The sequence below is a fragment of the Lissotriton vulgaris genome, chromosome 5 (assembly GCF_964263255.1).
Source record: "Lissotriton vulgaris chromosome 5, aLisVul1.2, whole genome shotgun sequence".
Lineage (NCBI taxonomy): Eukaryota > Metazoa > Chordata > Amphibia > Caudata > Salamandridae > Lissotriton > Lissotriton vulgaris.
Window position 1 is genome coordinate 1,925,431,243 of NC_141693.1, and position 13,938 is coordinate 1,925,445,180.

At 45.6% G+C, this 13,938-nt stretch overlaps 1 protein-coding gene across 1 annotated transcript in view; it reads right to left on the reverse strand.

Moving 5' to 3' along the window:
- The window catches only part of NOTCH4 (notch receptor 4), a 366,092-nt gene that overhangs the window by 55,113 nt on the left and 297,041 nt on the right, over positions 1-13,938 (reverse strand). The window contains exon 27 of the mRNA XM_086924525.1: positions 3,046-3,218. Within this exon, the coding sequence (XP_086780651.1) occupies positions 3,046-3,218 (173 nt within the window). The remainder of the gene's footprint in view (positions 1-3,045; positions 3,219-13,938) is intronic.

Here is a 13,938-nt window from a genome sequence, read left to right on the forward strand (position 1 = left end):
CTTTTGAGATAAACGTTGCTAATAGCACGTTATCTCAGCGATAAAATCCGGTGATGCGCGGGGATAAAACAATTGCCGGTAAACCTACTTAGCGATAAATATCGCTATTTGTTGATAATATGCCCCAAGGTTCTTTATTTATTTAATGCAAATTAGTTTAATTTAAATTGATAGAGATAGGGTGGGTTAGCAATACTTTAATTTTTAAATATAATAAAAACATTTAATCTATGGTTATAGTTAGTATTAACTTAGTTTTATATAATATAATGTATTATTGGTTTATATAGTATCAATTTACACTTTAAAGTAATTTCATTTAGGATTAGGGATAGTATTGATTTAATTTAATTAATTTCAAATTAATTTAATTTAGGGTTAGCAGTAGGTTTAGAATGAGAGTACTGCTAAGGTTATGGTCACCCAGAATGTGTCCTTCAGAGCTGGACCAAATGTTTTTTAGTGTCCTTCACGAGTGAGCATAGTACTTCAGGTGCTACCTCAAGAACTTGACATAATTATCCAGACAACAGGGCGTATTTACAAGCCCCTTGCGCCAACAGTTTGTCACTTTTTATCACATAAAAAGTGATGCACTGGTGGGGCAAAGGCCTTGGAAATACCCTCCAATGTGTCATTGGAGATGTATACAACAGAACACGAAGGGGCATATTTACAAGGACTTAATGCCACTAGAACGTCCCTTTTGGAGACATTCTGGTGGTGTTAAGTCCCTTGCCTTATTTACAAAGCGGCGTAAAGCCACTTTATGTTGCTTAACAACGATGCTCCTATTCACGTCGCTTTTATCATGAAAGAGGCAGACACTGGGAGTTGGTGTGGGTGTTCCACAAGACGCTGCCCCCTATCTACAAGGGAGGCGTAAATAGGGGGCAGAACCAAAAATAAGACCAGGGAAAACCTGGTCTTAAACTGGTGCAACGAGGAGAAATTATACATTTTTCCTTGTTTTTGCTGTTTCTACGTGTGCTGCATTCTGCCACACACATAGAAAGAGCAAATCGCCAGTAGTGATTGTTCATGTGCAGGAAGTTGTCCCTTCCTGCACATAAACAATCATTAAATAATGATGAATTGCAACTTCTATGAGTGCTGCACAATTGCCATTAGTGATTGTTCATGAGCAGGAAGGAACACCTTCCTGCACATAAACAATCATTCCCTCAACGGAGGCATCCTTGCACTAGGGTGCATTGGTGCCTGCGTTGGCGCTAGGCAGCTAACTTTAGCACCAGCGCTAAGGGAACCCAGGGGTGTGCCATATTATTGTAAATAAGGCGCATCCCTGTGTTTTCAGAATTATGGAGCGCAGCTTTAGCAATTATGGCGTAACACTGCTCTTCGCCATTCTGTTGTACATATGCCCCAAAGGTCCGTTATCTGCTGTTTCTAACTCTGTACCTTCATATCTCTCATGCCTCTCCTTCCTTTATGCACTTCTCATTTCTAGCTCCAAGCCTAGGTACATGGCAAAGAACCAAAGTTTCAAACCCCTGGGCCGCTCCAAGTAACGGATCATCTAACCACTCTTATGTTTCCATGATCTGGCGCATCCACATATAAGCTCTAATTATAAGTAGCTGTCAAGAAGGCTGAGCCAGTTCAGCACACGGTTCCAACATGCACATGCCCGATTCAGACTAGACTATCTCAGCCTTCCATCCATTTGAAATCAGTGAATGAAGGCATATGAAACAGGGTAACAGTGAGAATTATTTACAGCACTTAGAAACAACAGAAATGCTTCATAAATGCACATTATTAATGCTATTATTAATTTAACAAGGCAGAGAGAAATGCAGGGGCATATTATCAAGGGTGGCGATAGGGAATTTTCTCTGCTTTAGCGGCTGTTTTCGGCCGCTAGGCGGCGATAATTCTATCACCCTATTAGCAAGCTGTCGCTAACAGCTTTTAGGTGATAGCGAGCGGTTTGGGGCCCGCTTTGCATGTTAGCGATAATTATTGCTAATGACATGCAAAGTGGGCGTACCCAAACTGTCAGCGACTGAAAACAGTCGCTAACATTGATATCGCCTATTAGCAAGGCAGGCGTAGCGATGGAAATATTCACGCTAAGCGCGAATATCTCCAAATACTAACACCTGCCCAGACCAGTTCTTAGCCATGTTATCCAATGGGAGGTGGATAACATGGCTAAGAGCATTTCGTCGCTAATGCGTGAATATCGCTGTATTCTCAGCGATATTCAAGCATTTGGCCGCTATCACCGGAAAACGTATCGCTTTGGAGATAAACGTTGCTAACAGCACGTTATCTCAGTGATAAATTCCGGCGATGCTCAGCGATAAAAAAATCGTCGCTAAGCCTAATTAGCGATAAGTATAGCTACTTGTTGGTAATATGCCCCGCAGTGCTCTAATGAAAGGTCCTTATCTGTATTGTATTTTTGTTGATACAATATGCAGGTTTTCCAATCTTAAAGAGTGGACATAGTTCAAATATACAGTACATAAGAACTCTCAATTATGGTGGCAACCTTAACTATCATGGTGATGGTGTAAGAAACAGGAGAGGAGAACAAGATGGGACAAGTCCAGACAGGTCCCTGTGATGACCGCAGAATTATACATGCATATGACACAGAATATGAATGAATGAATGTATCAGCATTTCTTAAGCATGTTGTTGTAGGTCTTTAAGTAGAAGGGGACTCTTTAGAGCTTACTTGAAGTTGTATAGGAATGCACTAGCCCACAATTCAAGAAGGAGGATGTCCTAGGGAAGGGATTGGCACCTTAAAGGTGAACAGAGAGATTAGGATTTGTGGCCCATACGCTATGGGACCAACTAGGCTTTGACATAAGAGCTCTTCCCACCTCTGGGTGTTTCATGAAGTCCAAAAGATCCCAGCTAGTCATATAATTTACAACATCCAGACCTTGCTGCATTGCTTGTAGTGTGAGCATTATATGCAATAAATGTATAAAATAATATATGAGAACACGTTCTATCATTAAGAACCAGTGCAGGCTGTTGTAAGCATAAGTCGACGCATCCTACCGATATCCACGCGCTCATGGTGAACTGCCACCACTGGAAAGGGCAGCAGCGGTCCCAGGCTCCCACTGGCTGCCAATGCTGCCAGGAAGAGGGCCATGCCATCAGCGGAAGCCAGGCACAGCTCGCCAGCATCGGAGCAGGACTGGCTGTCCACCTCTAGGAACACAATGTACCTGGGGAGAGAGGTAAGAGTGGTCAGTGCCTTCGGAACTCAGCTCATGAGCAGGAGATGCCCACCATGACCCCACCGTACAAGATAATGCATCAACCAATGGTAAGAACACAACACAAACAAGCAGATTCAAAACATATCATAACAAATGTAGCAGGAAAGTTTGATGATGCCTGATGGCTTTAATGTAGGTGGAATAAAATACACTTCTGTGCTATTGATATAGGCTGTGACTGCTGCTAAACAGTCCAGTGCTATTCCATACCAGAGTGTGCCAGATAGTGTTAAAATGAGTGAAAGTCATCAAGCGAGCAAGCGAGTACCCTTGAGAAGATCCCAGTGACAAAAACCCATCAACAAATGTCTTTTGATCCAGTGACGGTGAGGAGGAGGCAGGAGAGCTGCGATGTCCAGCAGGAGGCAGCCATGGGACAGGTAAGTGCCTTTTACTAACTTTTAATTATTTTGGGAGGGTGGAGGGGCCGGCTAACTACGCTCCACCACAGAGTTGTAGTTTTGCCTGAACACTGCATTCGCAACGGAACGCGGAGTAGGCAAAACTACGTAAACTCCGGTGGCGGAGCACAGTTACCCGCCTGGGGTTAAACTTTTCCTGAAGAAGGCCTATTAGCTGTGCACGGCACCAGACTACAAATTTATCCCAACGACAGGCGTCCCTGTTTAGCCGAGGGACATCTAGCTGCCAAAATGAAATTAATCACCTCTGCAGATCCTCTTGGGGTCAGGCAACCTGATCAGAGGACAGATGCCAAAGACCAGGATTTCTGGATACCAAACTATCCATGGACATTCCAGAGCCAATAGGAAGACTTGGGCCTAGTTGATCCTGATCTCCTTCAGACCTCAGGGCAGGAGTGGCAATGACGGGAAGGCATAAAGGCGTCTCGAGTTTTCACTCAAGGGGAAACGCATCTCTGAGCAAAAGACGCCTTTGGAACCCAACGTGCAGAAGTTCTAACATTGCCAGTTCCCAGAGGTGGCAAGTAGATTGAGCCAAGGTTCTCCTGTTTCATAGCAGAGGCCTTACGACACCTTCAAATGTAACTGTCACTCGTGATCTGTTAGACGCCGACAACTGAGTTTGTCTGCCATGGCATTCAACTATCCTGCTACTTCTTGGTGGTCCAGTCATTTCTAGAGGTGCTGGGGCTCCTGGCATAGGGTCATTGACCCCCACCTGCCCTGCTTGTTGCATTACTACATGCAGTGGTGTTGTACCGGCCTCCCCTTGATGGTCAGAAGCAAGGCTTTTAATGGCAAGCTGATGGCCCTCAGCTCCAGAAGGTTGATATGGAGCCAGGACTCTGCAGGAGATTATAGGCCTCTGATCTGCACCTCTCCCAGAAGGCACTCCAACCCAGAAGTGATGCATCGGTCACCACTGTCAGCTCTGGGAGAAGGGAAAGAGGTCTACAGCTGACCCAAGTGCTAACCCAGTAACTGTCAATGCAGATCTTTTGGATTTTCCTCTGAAATCTGAACGTAGTTGGAGAGGTCCTCTTGATGGTGGGCCCAGTGAAACTTCAGATCTGTCAGGAATAAGCGGACACACGGGGTGACTGTGCTCCACTAAGGGTATGCTGCAGGGGTCTGGCAGGTGGGGCTGCAGGAGGCGAAGTGAAATGGACAGCCCATTGACCTTGACTGCATGGGCAGCGGGCACCATAGCCTCGACCATGAAACTGATGGGCATTTGGTGGAGGATGGATTGGCCAGTGGTAAGTGGCACCTCTACCAAAGCTGCAAAAGAAGTGGTAGGGCTGATGCGGCTGGCGAGGTAGGCAGATAAACCCAGGAAGTGTGCCGTGGCCCTACTTTCCTCAACCACTCAAGTACAGAGTCTTCCTTGTCCACAAAAAGGTGACCCACTTCGAATGGCATGCCCATGAGGGACGACTGGACATCACCTGAAAAACAGGTGGACCGCAGCCAAGCATGGCGGAAAATGATGACTCTGGTGCCAATTGCCCAACCGATTGAATCTGTGGTGTCCAAGCCACAACAAATTGTGAACTTGACCGCATCACAACAATCCTGTATAGCTGGGCGAGAACAGGTTTGAGATCTTCAGGAACACCTGGAAGTACTTGATCCATCGAATTCCAAAGGGAGTAGGAATAGCACCCCAGCAGGCAGCTGGTATTCACAGATCTTAGTGCTAAGCTAGCAACAAGAAGACCCTTTTTCCAAATTTTTCCACCCATTTTGATTCCTTATCAACTAGGAGTAGTTGGGAATGTGTTGGGGTAGTTTTGCTAGTAGACACCTGCAACACCAAGCTTTAGGAGAGGGGTGCGGGGATAAAAATGCCGGGCTGCCCGAGGCATGGTGGTGGCACCATGCATTCTGGTGGTTGACCCGGGGGTTAGAGCAAGGCCCAAAAACGTGCCTGTATGGTCCACGTTAAAATGTAAGAGGGTCTCAGAGGAGATTTGCCCTAGCTGGAGGCCCTCCATAAGTACATTGACCTCCTTTTTGGCATGGTGGACGATCCCAAAAACAAGTTGCAGGATAGCCTCCAAAGTTGAACGACTTCAAGAGCATGATCAAGATGTATGGTGTGTTTTGTTTTTTACTTAACCGACGACTTTGGCCAAGACAAAGACTCACCCTGTAACTACTCCTGCGACTTCTGTATCTGAAACAGAGTTGTAACTTGACCCCAGTCACCAAAGGCAAATATGTGACGTTACAACGCGGACGTTACAACGCGGTCGTTACACCGCGGTACGTTACATTGCAGTTATTACAACGCAAGACGTTACAACGAATTGCGCTGGAGGGCGCTGGACTTAGAAATAGTATGATTTACTATTCCAACACCAGCCTACGTAACAGTAGGGAAGGTGCTGGAATAGTAAATCAAACTATTCCTTTGTGTATAGCACCATCCAGTGCAAGTCGTTGTAACGACTTGCGATGTAATGACAGAGATGTGCAACAACCACGTTGTAAAGGTCGTTCGCCCCACAGGCAATCCTGATGAGGGTCTGTCACAGACATTTGTTTGCGACAGTCCCAACCAGGCTTAAAACCTGTCATTTTGGAAGGTGACATTTCCCTTGCACACTGTTTTACAATCTGAATAGGTTAAAGGGAGTTTCGATGAGACAAGAGGAGCCCGGGATGCACGTCTGGTGGCGTGAAAAGAAAAGAACTGACGTCAGCCCACAGGAGTGGCACCTCTATAGGCTACACATGTCATTTCCCAAGTGGAAACCACATCAGTGCAGAGTCGCACAGCGCAACCTATCGTGTGCAGAGGTACTGCCAAAATGTTTACGGATCTAGTCTGACATTAGGGGAACATTCAAAAGGTGAGGAATTTGTGCTTTTCATCTCTCTCCCTGGCTGGTGCACTGATAGCTGCCTACAACCAATGCAGGCACAATTGTATATACACCCAGTGCCAACGCAGGCACGCTTTCACCAAGATGCAAGGGTGCCTGTTTTATGGGCAAGATGTTTTTGTGCAGGAATGGATACCTTCCTGCACAATAATCTTGTATGGCAATTCCCTCTTTCAGTCGTGATGCAGAATGCATCACGCATAGAAAGAGGAAGTAATGAGGAGAAATAAACATATTTCTTCTCGTTGTTCCTCACTGGGGAAGACGTAGCATTTTGACGTATTCCCAGGTTTCCGAGGTTTATTAAATTTGGGACTGCACCAAATTCATTGGGTGGAGCATGGGAAGGCCCATGCTCCACCCAATGAATGCCTCTCGTACACAGTGTAATGTAACGCAGCTCAAGCGGGGGCCTTGATTTGCATTTTCTTTATGTAAGGCGATGCAAATACCAACTAACATTTTGCATTGTGGCTGCATAAAAAAACATGAGTTAGTAAATCTGGGTCCAGGAATCTGAGACCCTGTCAGAAGGGTCGCAAACATCAAGAATGTCAGACTCCTACAACCCACCAACCAAAATGAAGACACAATCCTGATCCCATGAAACAGGCAAAGATGAGGGATTCGGGTATCAATGGATTGTAACTTTGTACGGCAGCCGAGGCTCCTGCGATAAGTGTCTGAGGTGCTGGGAAACCAGTTACTGTCACAGTTTGCAACAGAGTAACAACAAGGATTTAGGCTTAGCAGAAATGTGGCTGAGTGGATACTCCACTGGCCTTAGATTCCAGGCAGATCATTCCCTGATTGCAACTCTGTGTTATGTAATATTAGTGAGTGATGTGAAAGTACATACAGCAGAGATGTAAAACCCAACTTGATGTACACAATCTGAAATCATCGTCCATTTAGATAAAGCAAAAGTTACAGTGGTACAGTGCGCCGTAACTCACTAGCAAGATTTGTGCCTTAAATGTACAAACAGAAGATACATACATGGGGTCTAACCCCAAATTAAAAGAGCAACATCTCTGGGTTTGTACTGTTAACACACAGTTCTAGAAGAGGATCAACAGGGCTCAGCCAACAGGATACCACCCTACAACCTAGTGTGAAAATGAAAACACATATGCTCCCACAGTCGCGAATGGAATGAACGTAGCAGGGACGATGTAGGCTCATCCCATTTGTAGTCTTGAATAGTTTTCTGCTTATCCTCACTCCTGTATATATTGCAGACGCCCTTGGGCTGATTATTTCCAGCTGGCTGCATGGTCCTCTTGGCTCAAGGCTTGGTCACTTCGTTGAGACGACCACCACGCAGACTGGTGGGTTTTGATCTTCGTCTTCCTGATCCACTACTTTCCATACCAAGCTTTCAACTTCCCCTTCCTCCAAGGTAGGTTACAACCAGCAGGGCTTCTTTCAGAGTCCAAGCTTGGTCATCACATGGCTCCCTGTTTCTGGCACATGTCCCTCTCTCCTCCTTCACCATCTTTATCAGCTTGTCCTCAAATGCCAGACAAGTTACTGGCCCAAGGAGGGCAGTATTTACCCTGCTTCAGAGCCAACCAGGATTCATGCTACATTTGACATTTTGAAATTCCAGCCTACAATAGGCAAATTCACCTTTTCAGACTTTCTTCTGAGGATTTTGAAAGGCCAGGAAGGGGGCAGGCATCAGAGGGGCAGTTTTTGGGTTGCAGGAAGAACCCAGCCAGACACACCAAACCAGCATTCTCCACTGGTTGGCAGCATCCATCACAACACAGAAGGGAAAGGGAACTCAGGTACCAATGGTAGACAGAGGGCTTGACCAGGCAGTACATGTATGTACATTCCTCTGGCCACCTAGATGTTTATACCTCTCTAAAACAAGCACCCAGTGACCGCTGCATGTTATTAATCGGGTTTTGTAGAGCGCAAACAACCCGGAGGCCTCGTAGCGCTAAGTACCGTCATACTAAAAAGGAAGAGATTAGATGAACAGATGCGTTTTCAAAGCCTTCCGAAATTTTAGAAGGCTAGGTTCACTGCGAAGGGAGGTGGGCAGGGAGTTCCATTCCTTCGCGGCATTCCAGGAGAAGGAGCGTCCGCCCCATCTTGTCCGTCTGACTTTACTGACAGTAGCCAGAAAGGCAGTGCTGGATCTTAGGGATCTGTGAGGAAGATAGGGTTTTGCCAAGGAACAGATCATAGTAGGGGCATTCTTCCACATAGCTTTGTGCATGTAGGCTGCCATATCTAAACAAATAACAAGGAAAACCTGAGGGTAAACCAACATTATTTGCAACTTGCACATACCATCCATAGGACACACTCACATTGCACATCGTTTCTCAGCCACACGACACACCTACAACATGCCACATACACAAAAAGCATGTAGAGCCTGCACTGAGTGAAAGCAAGAACGCAGTTATGGGGTGACTGAAAAAACATCATCAGAAAGGACCAGTGAGCTGTGTCTTTTCAAGAGTACAGATAAAGAGACCCATAGACCTCATTGATAGTTGAGAGGACAGTAGTAATCCAAACAAAGTTGGATTATCTTGGGGGCATATTATCAACACATTGCGATAAAATCACAAAGCGCTGTTAGCGCTATTATTTTTAACACCGGCTATTGCTGGATTTTAATGCCGAGATAGCGCATTATTAACAACGATTATCTCTGAAGCGCTATGATATCCAGCAATAGCGGCGAAAAGCGACATTGTCGCTTGAAAATCCGAGATAAGAATTGGAGATAAGGAAATCCTTGCTGATATGCCCCTGTGACCGTAACCCTGCAATCCACCTCCCATTATGTAGCTGCCTAAGTCACCTTTAAAGCAGGTGTTAAAATCCTGCGAAAAGGTGGCTTAGCGCTATCAATATTGTCGCTAAGCGGGTTTGCTGAAGGCTTGTAAATAAAGCGAAGCCTTGTTAGCGACTATTTCCATGTTGTCTTGCTCCGTAACGCCTACTTTGCATGTCATTAGAGATGGCATGCAAGGTGATAAAAAACGGGAGCGAAATCATGGAAACTAGCGCTAACAAGACTTAGCGCGAGCTTGTAAATAGGGCGATAAAATTATCGCCGCATTAGCGGCAAAAAGTGCCGCTAATGCGGCGATAATGCCCTTGCTAATATGCCCCTCGGTGTTCCTTGGCCAACAGAGCCAGATACTTTGCTGTTAATCTGGGAACACCTCCATTGGACTCCAGTGAACGAACTTGACATAGTTTGCACTGCAGGAAAAGAATCACAGGTCTGCTCAGGAAAAGTCTAACTTTGGCAAGATGGCACAGATTGACTTGTATCACTCTGTTTTAACTCAAAGAAGGACGCACAGGTTATCTCGTTCATCAAATATCTAATGGATTGGTATGCAGATTGCAAAACGCCTGAACAATCTTTCCAGCCTACGTGCTTCAAAATTCAAGGTTGCCAATATTTAGAGAGAACTGGTGGGTCCAGTGGAAGTATCTGAAAACCTTGGCTGTTTTACGAAATAAAATCCTAAACACATAGGGGCATATTTACAAGCCCCTTACGCTGCCAGTACGTCGCTTTTTGTGACCCACTGGCAGCACATTTCTCTGCCCCGTATTTACAAGGACAGGAAAAGCCACCGTGCGTGGCCCCTTTACACACAACACTTTGAGTGAAAGGGGCGTTCCATGGGTGTTGCTGTGACACAGACACATTTCCAGATTTACGGGAAATCATAAACCTGGAAATGAGTCAGTTTGCTACGCCGCGCTAGTGGTGGCGTTGCCAGGCGCTACGTTGAGAAATGTTTTAATTTCTCCTCGTTTTTCCCTCTTTCAATGCGTGCTGCATTCTACAGCATGCATTGACAGAGGAAAATGCCTGTAGTGATTGTTTTTGTGGAGGAAGGTGCCCCTTTCTCCTCAAAAACAATCTCCCCATGGCGCAGGCATCCTTGCACCATGGTGCAAGGGTGCCTGCGCCAGCGCATGGCAGTTGTTTGTGCGCCAACGCATGGGAGAGCACAGGAAAGTGACATCATTGTAGATATGTCGCATTCCTGTGCTCTGAAAGTGCTGCAGCGTGGCACAGCCAAATGGCTTGCGATGCAGCGCTGAGGTACTTTCTTGTAGATCTGCCCCATGGTACCTTGCAGACGTTTGTTCTCTATGTACATCCTCCAGTAGAAATTTCGATATGGGTTCCAATGCCACAAGTAAACCGCATAAAATGTATCCGTTATTGTACATTACATATGTAAGAATAGCACACAACTTGCCCCTTATTTCACTTGGTGCTATGCTTTCACACAAAGCCAGGTAATGCAGTTTTAGAAGATTTGGCCTTGTGTGAAACCTTTATGAGTGTTTCTGCTCTTCTCGTCAAGTTATGCCCCCTTTTCATAGATAATAGGAAATGTGCAGCTCTGCAATATACAGAAATGCCTGTGCTTGAGTTTTGTCCCATCACATCAGGCGCCCTCCTTTGGTGTCCTATTCGAAGCGCCACGCTTTGCGTGGCTGTCCAGGCCAAGAAAAAAGCACTCTGGAGTTCAGGGTGGATGGTCTTAGGGACTTTGACCAATGGTCCAAAATCTGACAGCTCGCCAGTTGAAGGTTTCTGATGGTCATGTGGGAGGAGGCTCTGCCATCAGAAACACACACATTCCATAGACTGTAACTAGAACAAGTGAACAGTGAATATCTGGAAGAGACAGCTGCTACGTTTTGGCAGATGTGCCCCATTGGCCAAACTGTAAATAAAGCCCTAAGGTCCACATGCATCAAAGCAAAAACTGGTCGCAAACGGGCAGATTCTCAGAATCTGCCCCTTTGCGACTGGTATTTTTGCATCAAATGCAAAAATGCAATTTAAGTAATCTGCGAGTCGCAATTAAGTAATGTTTAAAAATCGCTATTTTTTTAGCGATTTCTACATGCATAGCCTTTTGCTATTCCTTATTAGTGAATCCTTATTTTTCGCTAATAAGGAATCGCAAATGGCATTGTTGATGAATGTGCCAGTAAGTGCTTTAGAAACAATACATTTGTCGTAATTTGACAATGGCCGGGTTAGCGCTTAGCTTTGCTACACGTTATTTCCCTTAACTTGGCCTTACTCGGATACGCCATTTTGTATGCTACGGCGGCCATTTTAGGGAATGAGCGGCCTCGTGGTCAGCATGCCCTTTAGTCCTTTGTCCGTGCCGCTGACCACTCGAGTTTGCCCAGCAACAGGCTATTTTTAGTAACGGTCAAGCCTGTACATGCGCAGTCCCAGCTGACCAGTCACCCCTCAGGAATGTTCCGCCAAACTGACCAGTGGAATTGTAACCCCTCCCATGAGTTGGCTGTGCTCCAAAAATGACCATATATGTACATAAACTCTGTAACCTTGTACCGCCTATCTTTTTATTACCTGTAAAGTGTATAAAAGAAGGACTCACACCAACGTTCGGTGTGATACTTCTTGCATTGCCGAAGGGTGCTGTAGGAATGTACCACCACCCCATGGGGTCTTAATAAACTTGTCTTTTGTACTTTTCAGTTTCCGTGCCAACAGTTCTTTCGGTGTAAGTGGGTATTTCTGCGGAGCATGTAGGCCTTGGGAACCCAACACCACAAATTGGCGACCACAAAGGGACTCATCGGCGACTCGGATGCCCGAAGGAGAGGTCGTGACGAAGGATTGGAAACTCGCCATGGACGCGTACGCTGCCACTGAGTGACCCGAGTCTTGGCACCCACGGTGTTTTCTTCCCTTCCTTCTGATCTGACCTTCCAGGTGGCGCCGGTCTCCGACTGAGATCCTGATCGTCTGCGTTGCTGTACAGTGCCCGTTTGGCTGATTCGATTAAAGACCTTAGCAGTTGGAATCTGGATATTTGAGATTGGGTAAGATTTGTGATTGGTAAGATAGTCTACGGACACTTACTGAAGTTCTATGATTGTGACTACGATTTGAGTTAGCTAACATTTTGACTTTGTGAACTTTGAATATATATGTGTAGTGCACTTCACATAGGCAGGCATGTAGAGATGTTTCTCTAATTTCGTTTGTATTCTGAGCGGCACATTTGTGTGAAGTACTGTAAGTGCCATTTTTACGGTATCACGCTTTCGTGGTACTTTTTGAACATGCCTGTTTTAAGCACACTCCGAGGGATGTGCTGTTTTGGAAATGGTACCACAATTAGGTTAGCGGAATCTCAGCCGGCTCCCCCAGAGGGAACTCCAAACCGTGAGATGTATGTTAAATTTGGCCTTCCCCCTATACTGTACAGTAAATTATGGCATAAATACACTAGAACTGATCCCGAGTTGCAATGGCCACTATATGGGTCGTTTGATTTACGAAAGGTTCAGTTTGTGGAGCAATGTTTGTTTCAGCGCAGGTCTAGACAGGATATGTTTGATTGTGTGCGAATGTGGGAGAAAGCGGTGCGTGAACGTATGAAGCGTGAAGTTGCCTTGGCGGACAAAGAGCAGCGCAAGGCTGCTCGAGATAAAGCTTTACAGCTTGAGGAAAAGGAGGCACAGGAAAAGAAAGAGAGGGAGGCACGGGAACGTAATTTGCAAACGACCGGTCAATTTCCTATTCGACGACCACTTTATCCTGTCCTTAATAATGAAATTGATGATTTTTCGTTATTAGATCGATCTCCGCCTCCGTACGTTCCTCCTACGGCTCCGATTGAAGATTCTGGTGATGAAGAACAGGATAAGTCGGGAAAAGCGGATAAGCCAAGTGTCAGGTTATCTGCGGAGAGATCCGCTGAATTGCGTAGTTGTGCTCGGAAATTGAATTTAAATCATATAACTGTGTCAGACGTTGTTGCCGAAAGGGGTAAATGGACAGAACGAGAATTGATGTGTTTTTTGAATACTTTTGCAGATGAAGTTGTTACTCGATTTCGTAAATATTCAGAGACTTTAGAACCTAAGGCTGTGTCGGTTCATCGTGAGAATTTGGATAAAGGTTTATTTGTTCTTGCAGATGTCGATACCCTTTTTAAACAACTGATCCAGCTACGGGATGAGACGTCCAGGTTGCGGGAAGAAAAGAAAAAGGATAAGGAGTCCGTGCCGGGGTCAACAGAGCAGTCTAAGGAGTGTTCTCTCCGGGGTTCAGATAAGAATTCTAAAGTGCATGTTATGCCTATGCGTGAAGCTGCACCTTTGTATGTTCCCCCTAAGGGGGATGGTACAGATGATGATAAAACGTCAGCAAACTCAAAGGGGTATTTTGTATATAATTGGGTGTATACGCCTTGGAATAGAGCAGACGTTATGGCATTGAAAAACGCTTTACCTGACCTTCGTAAAAATCCAGCCGCATTCTATGAAGGTGTAGAGGGGGCTATTTCCTCT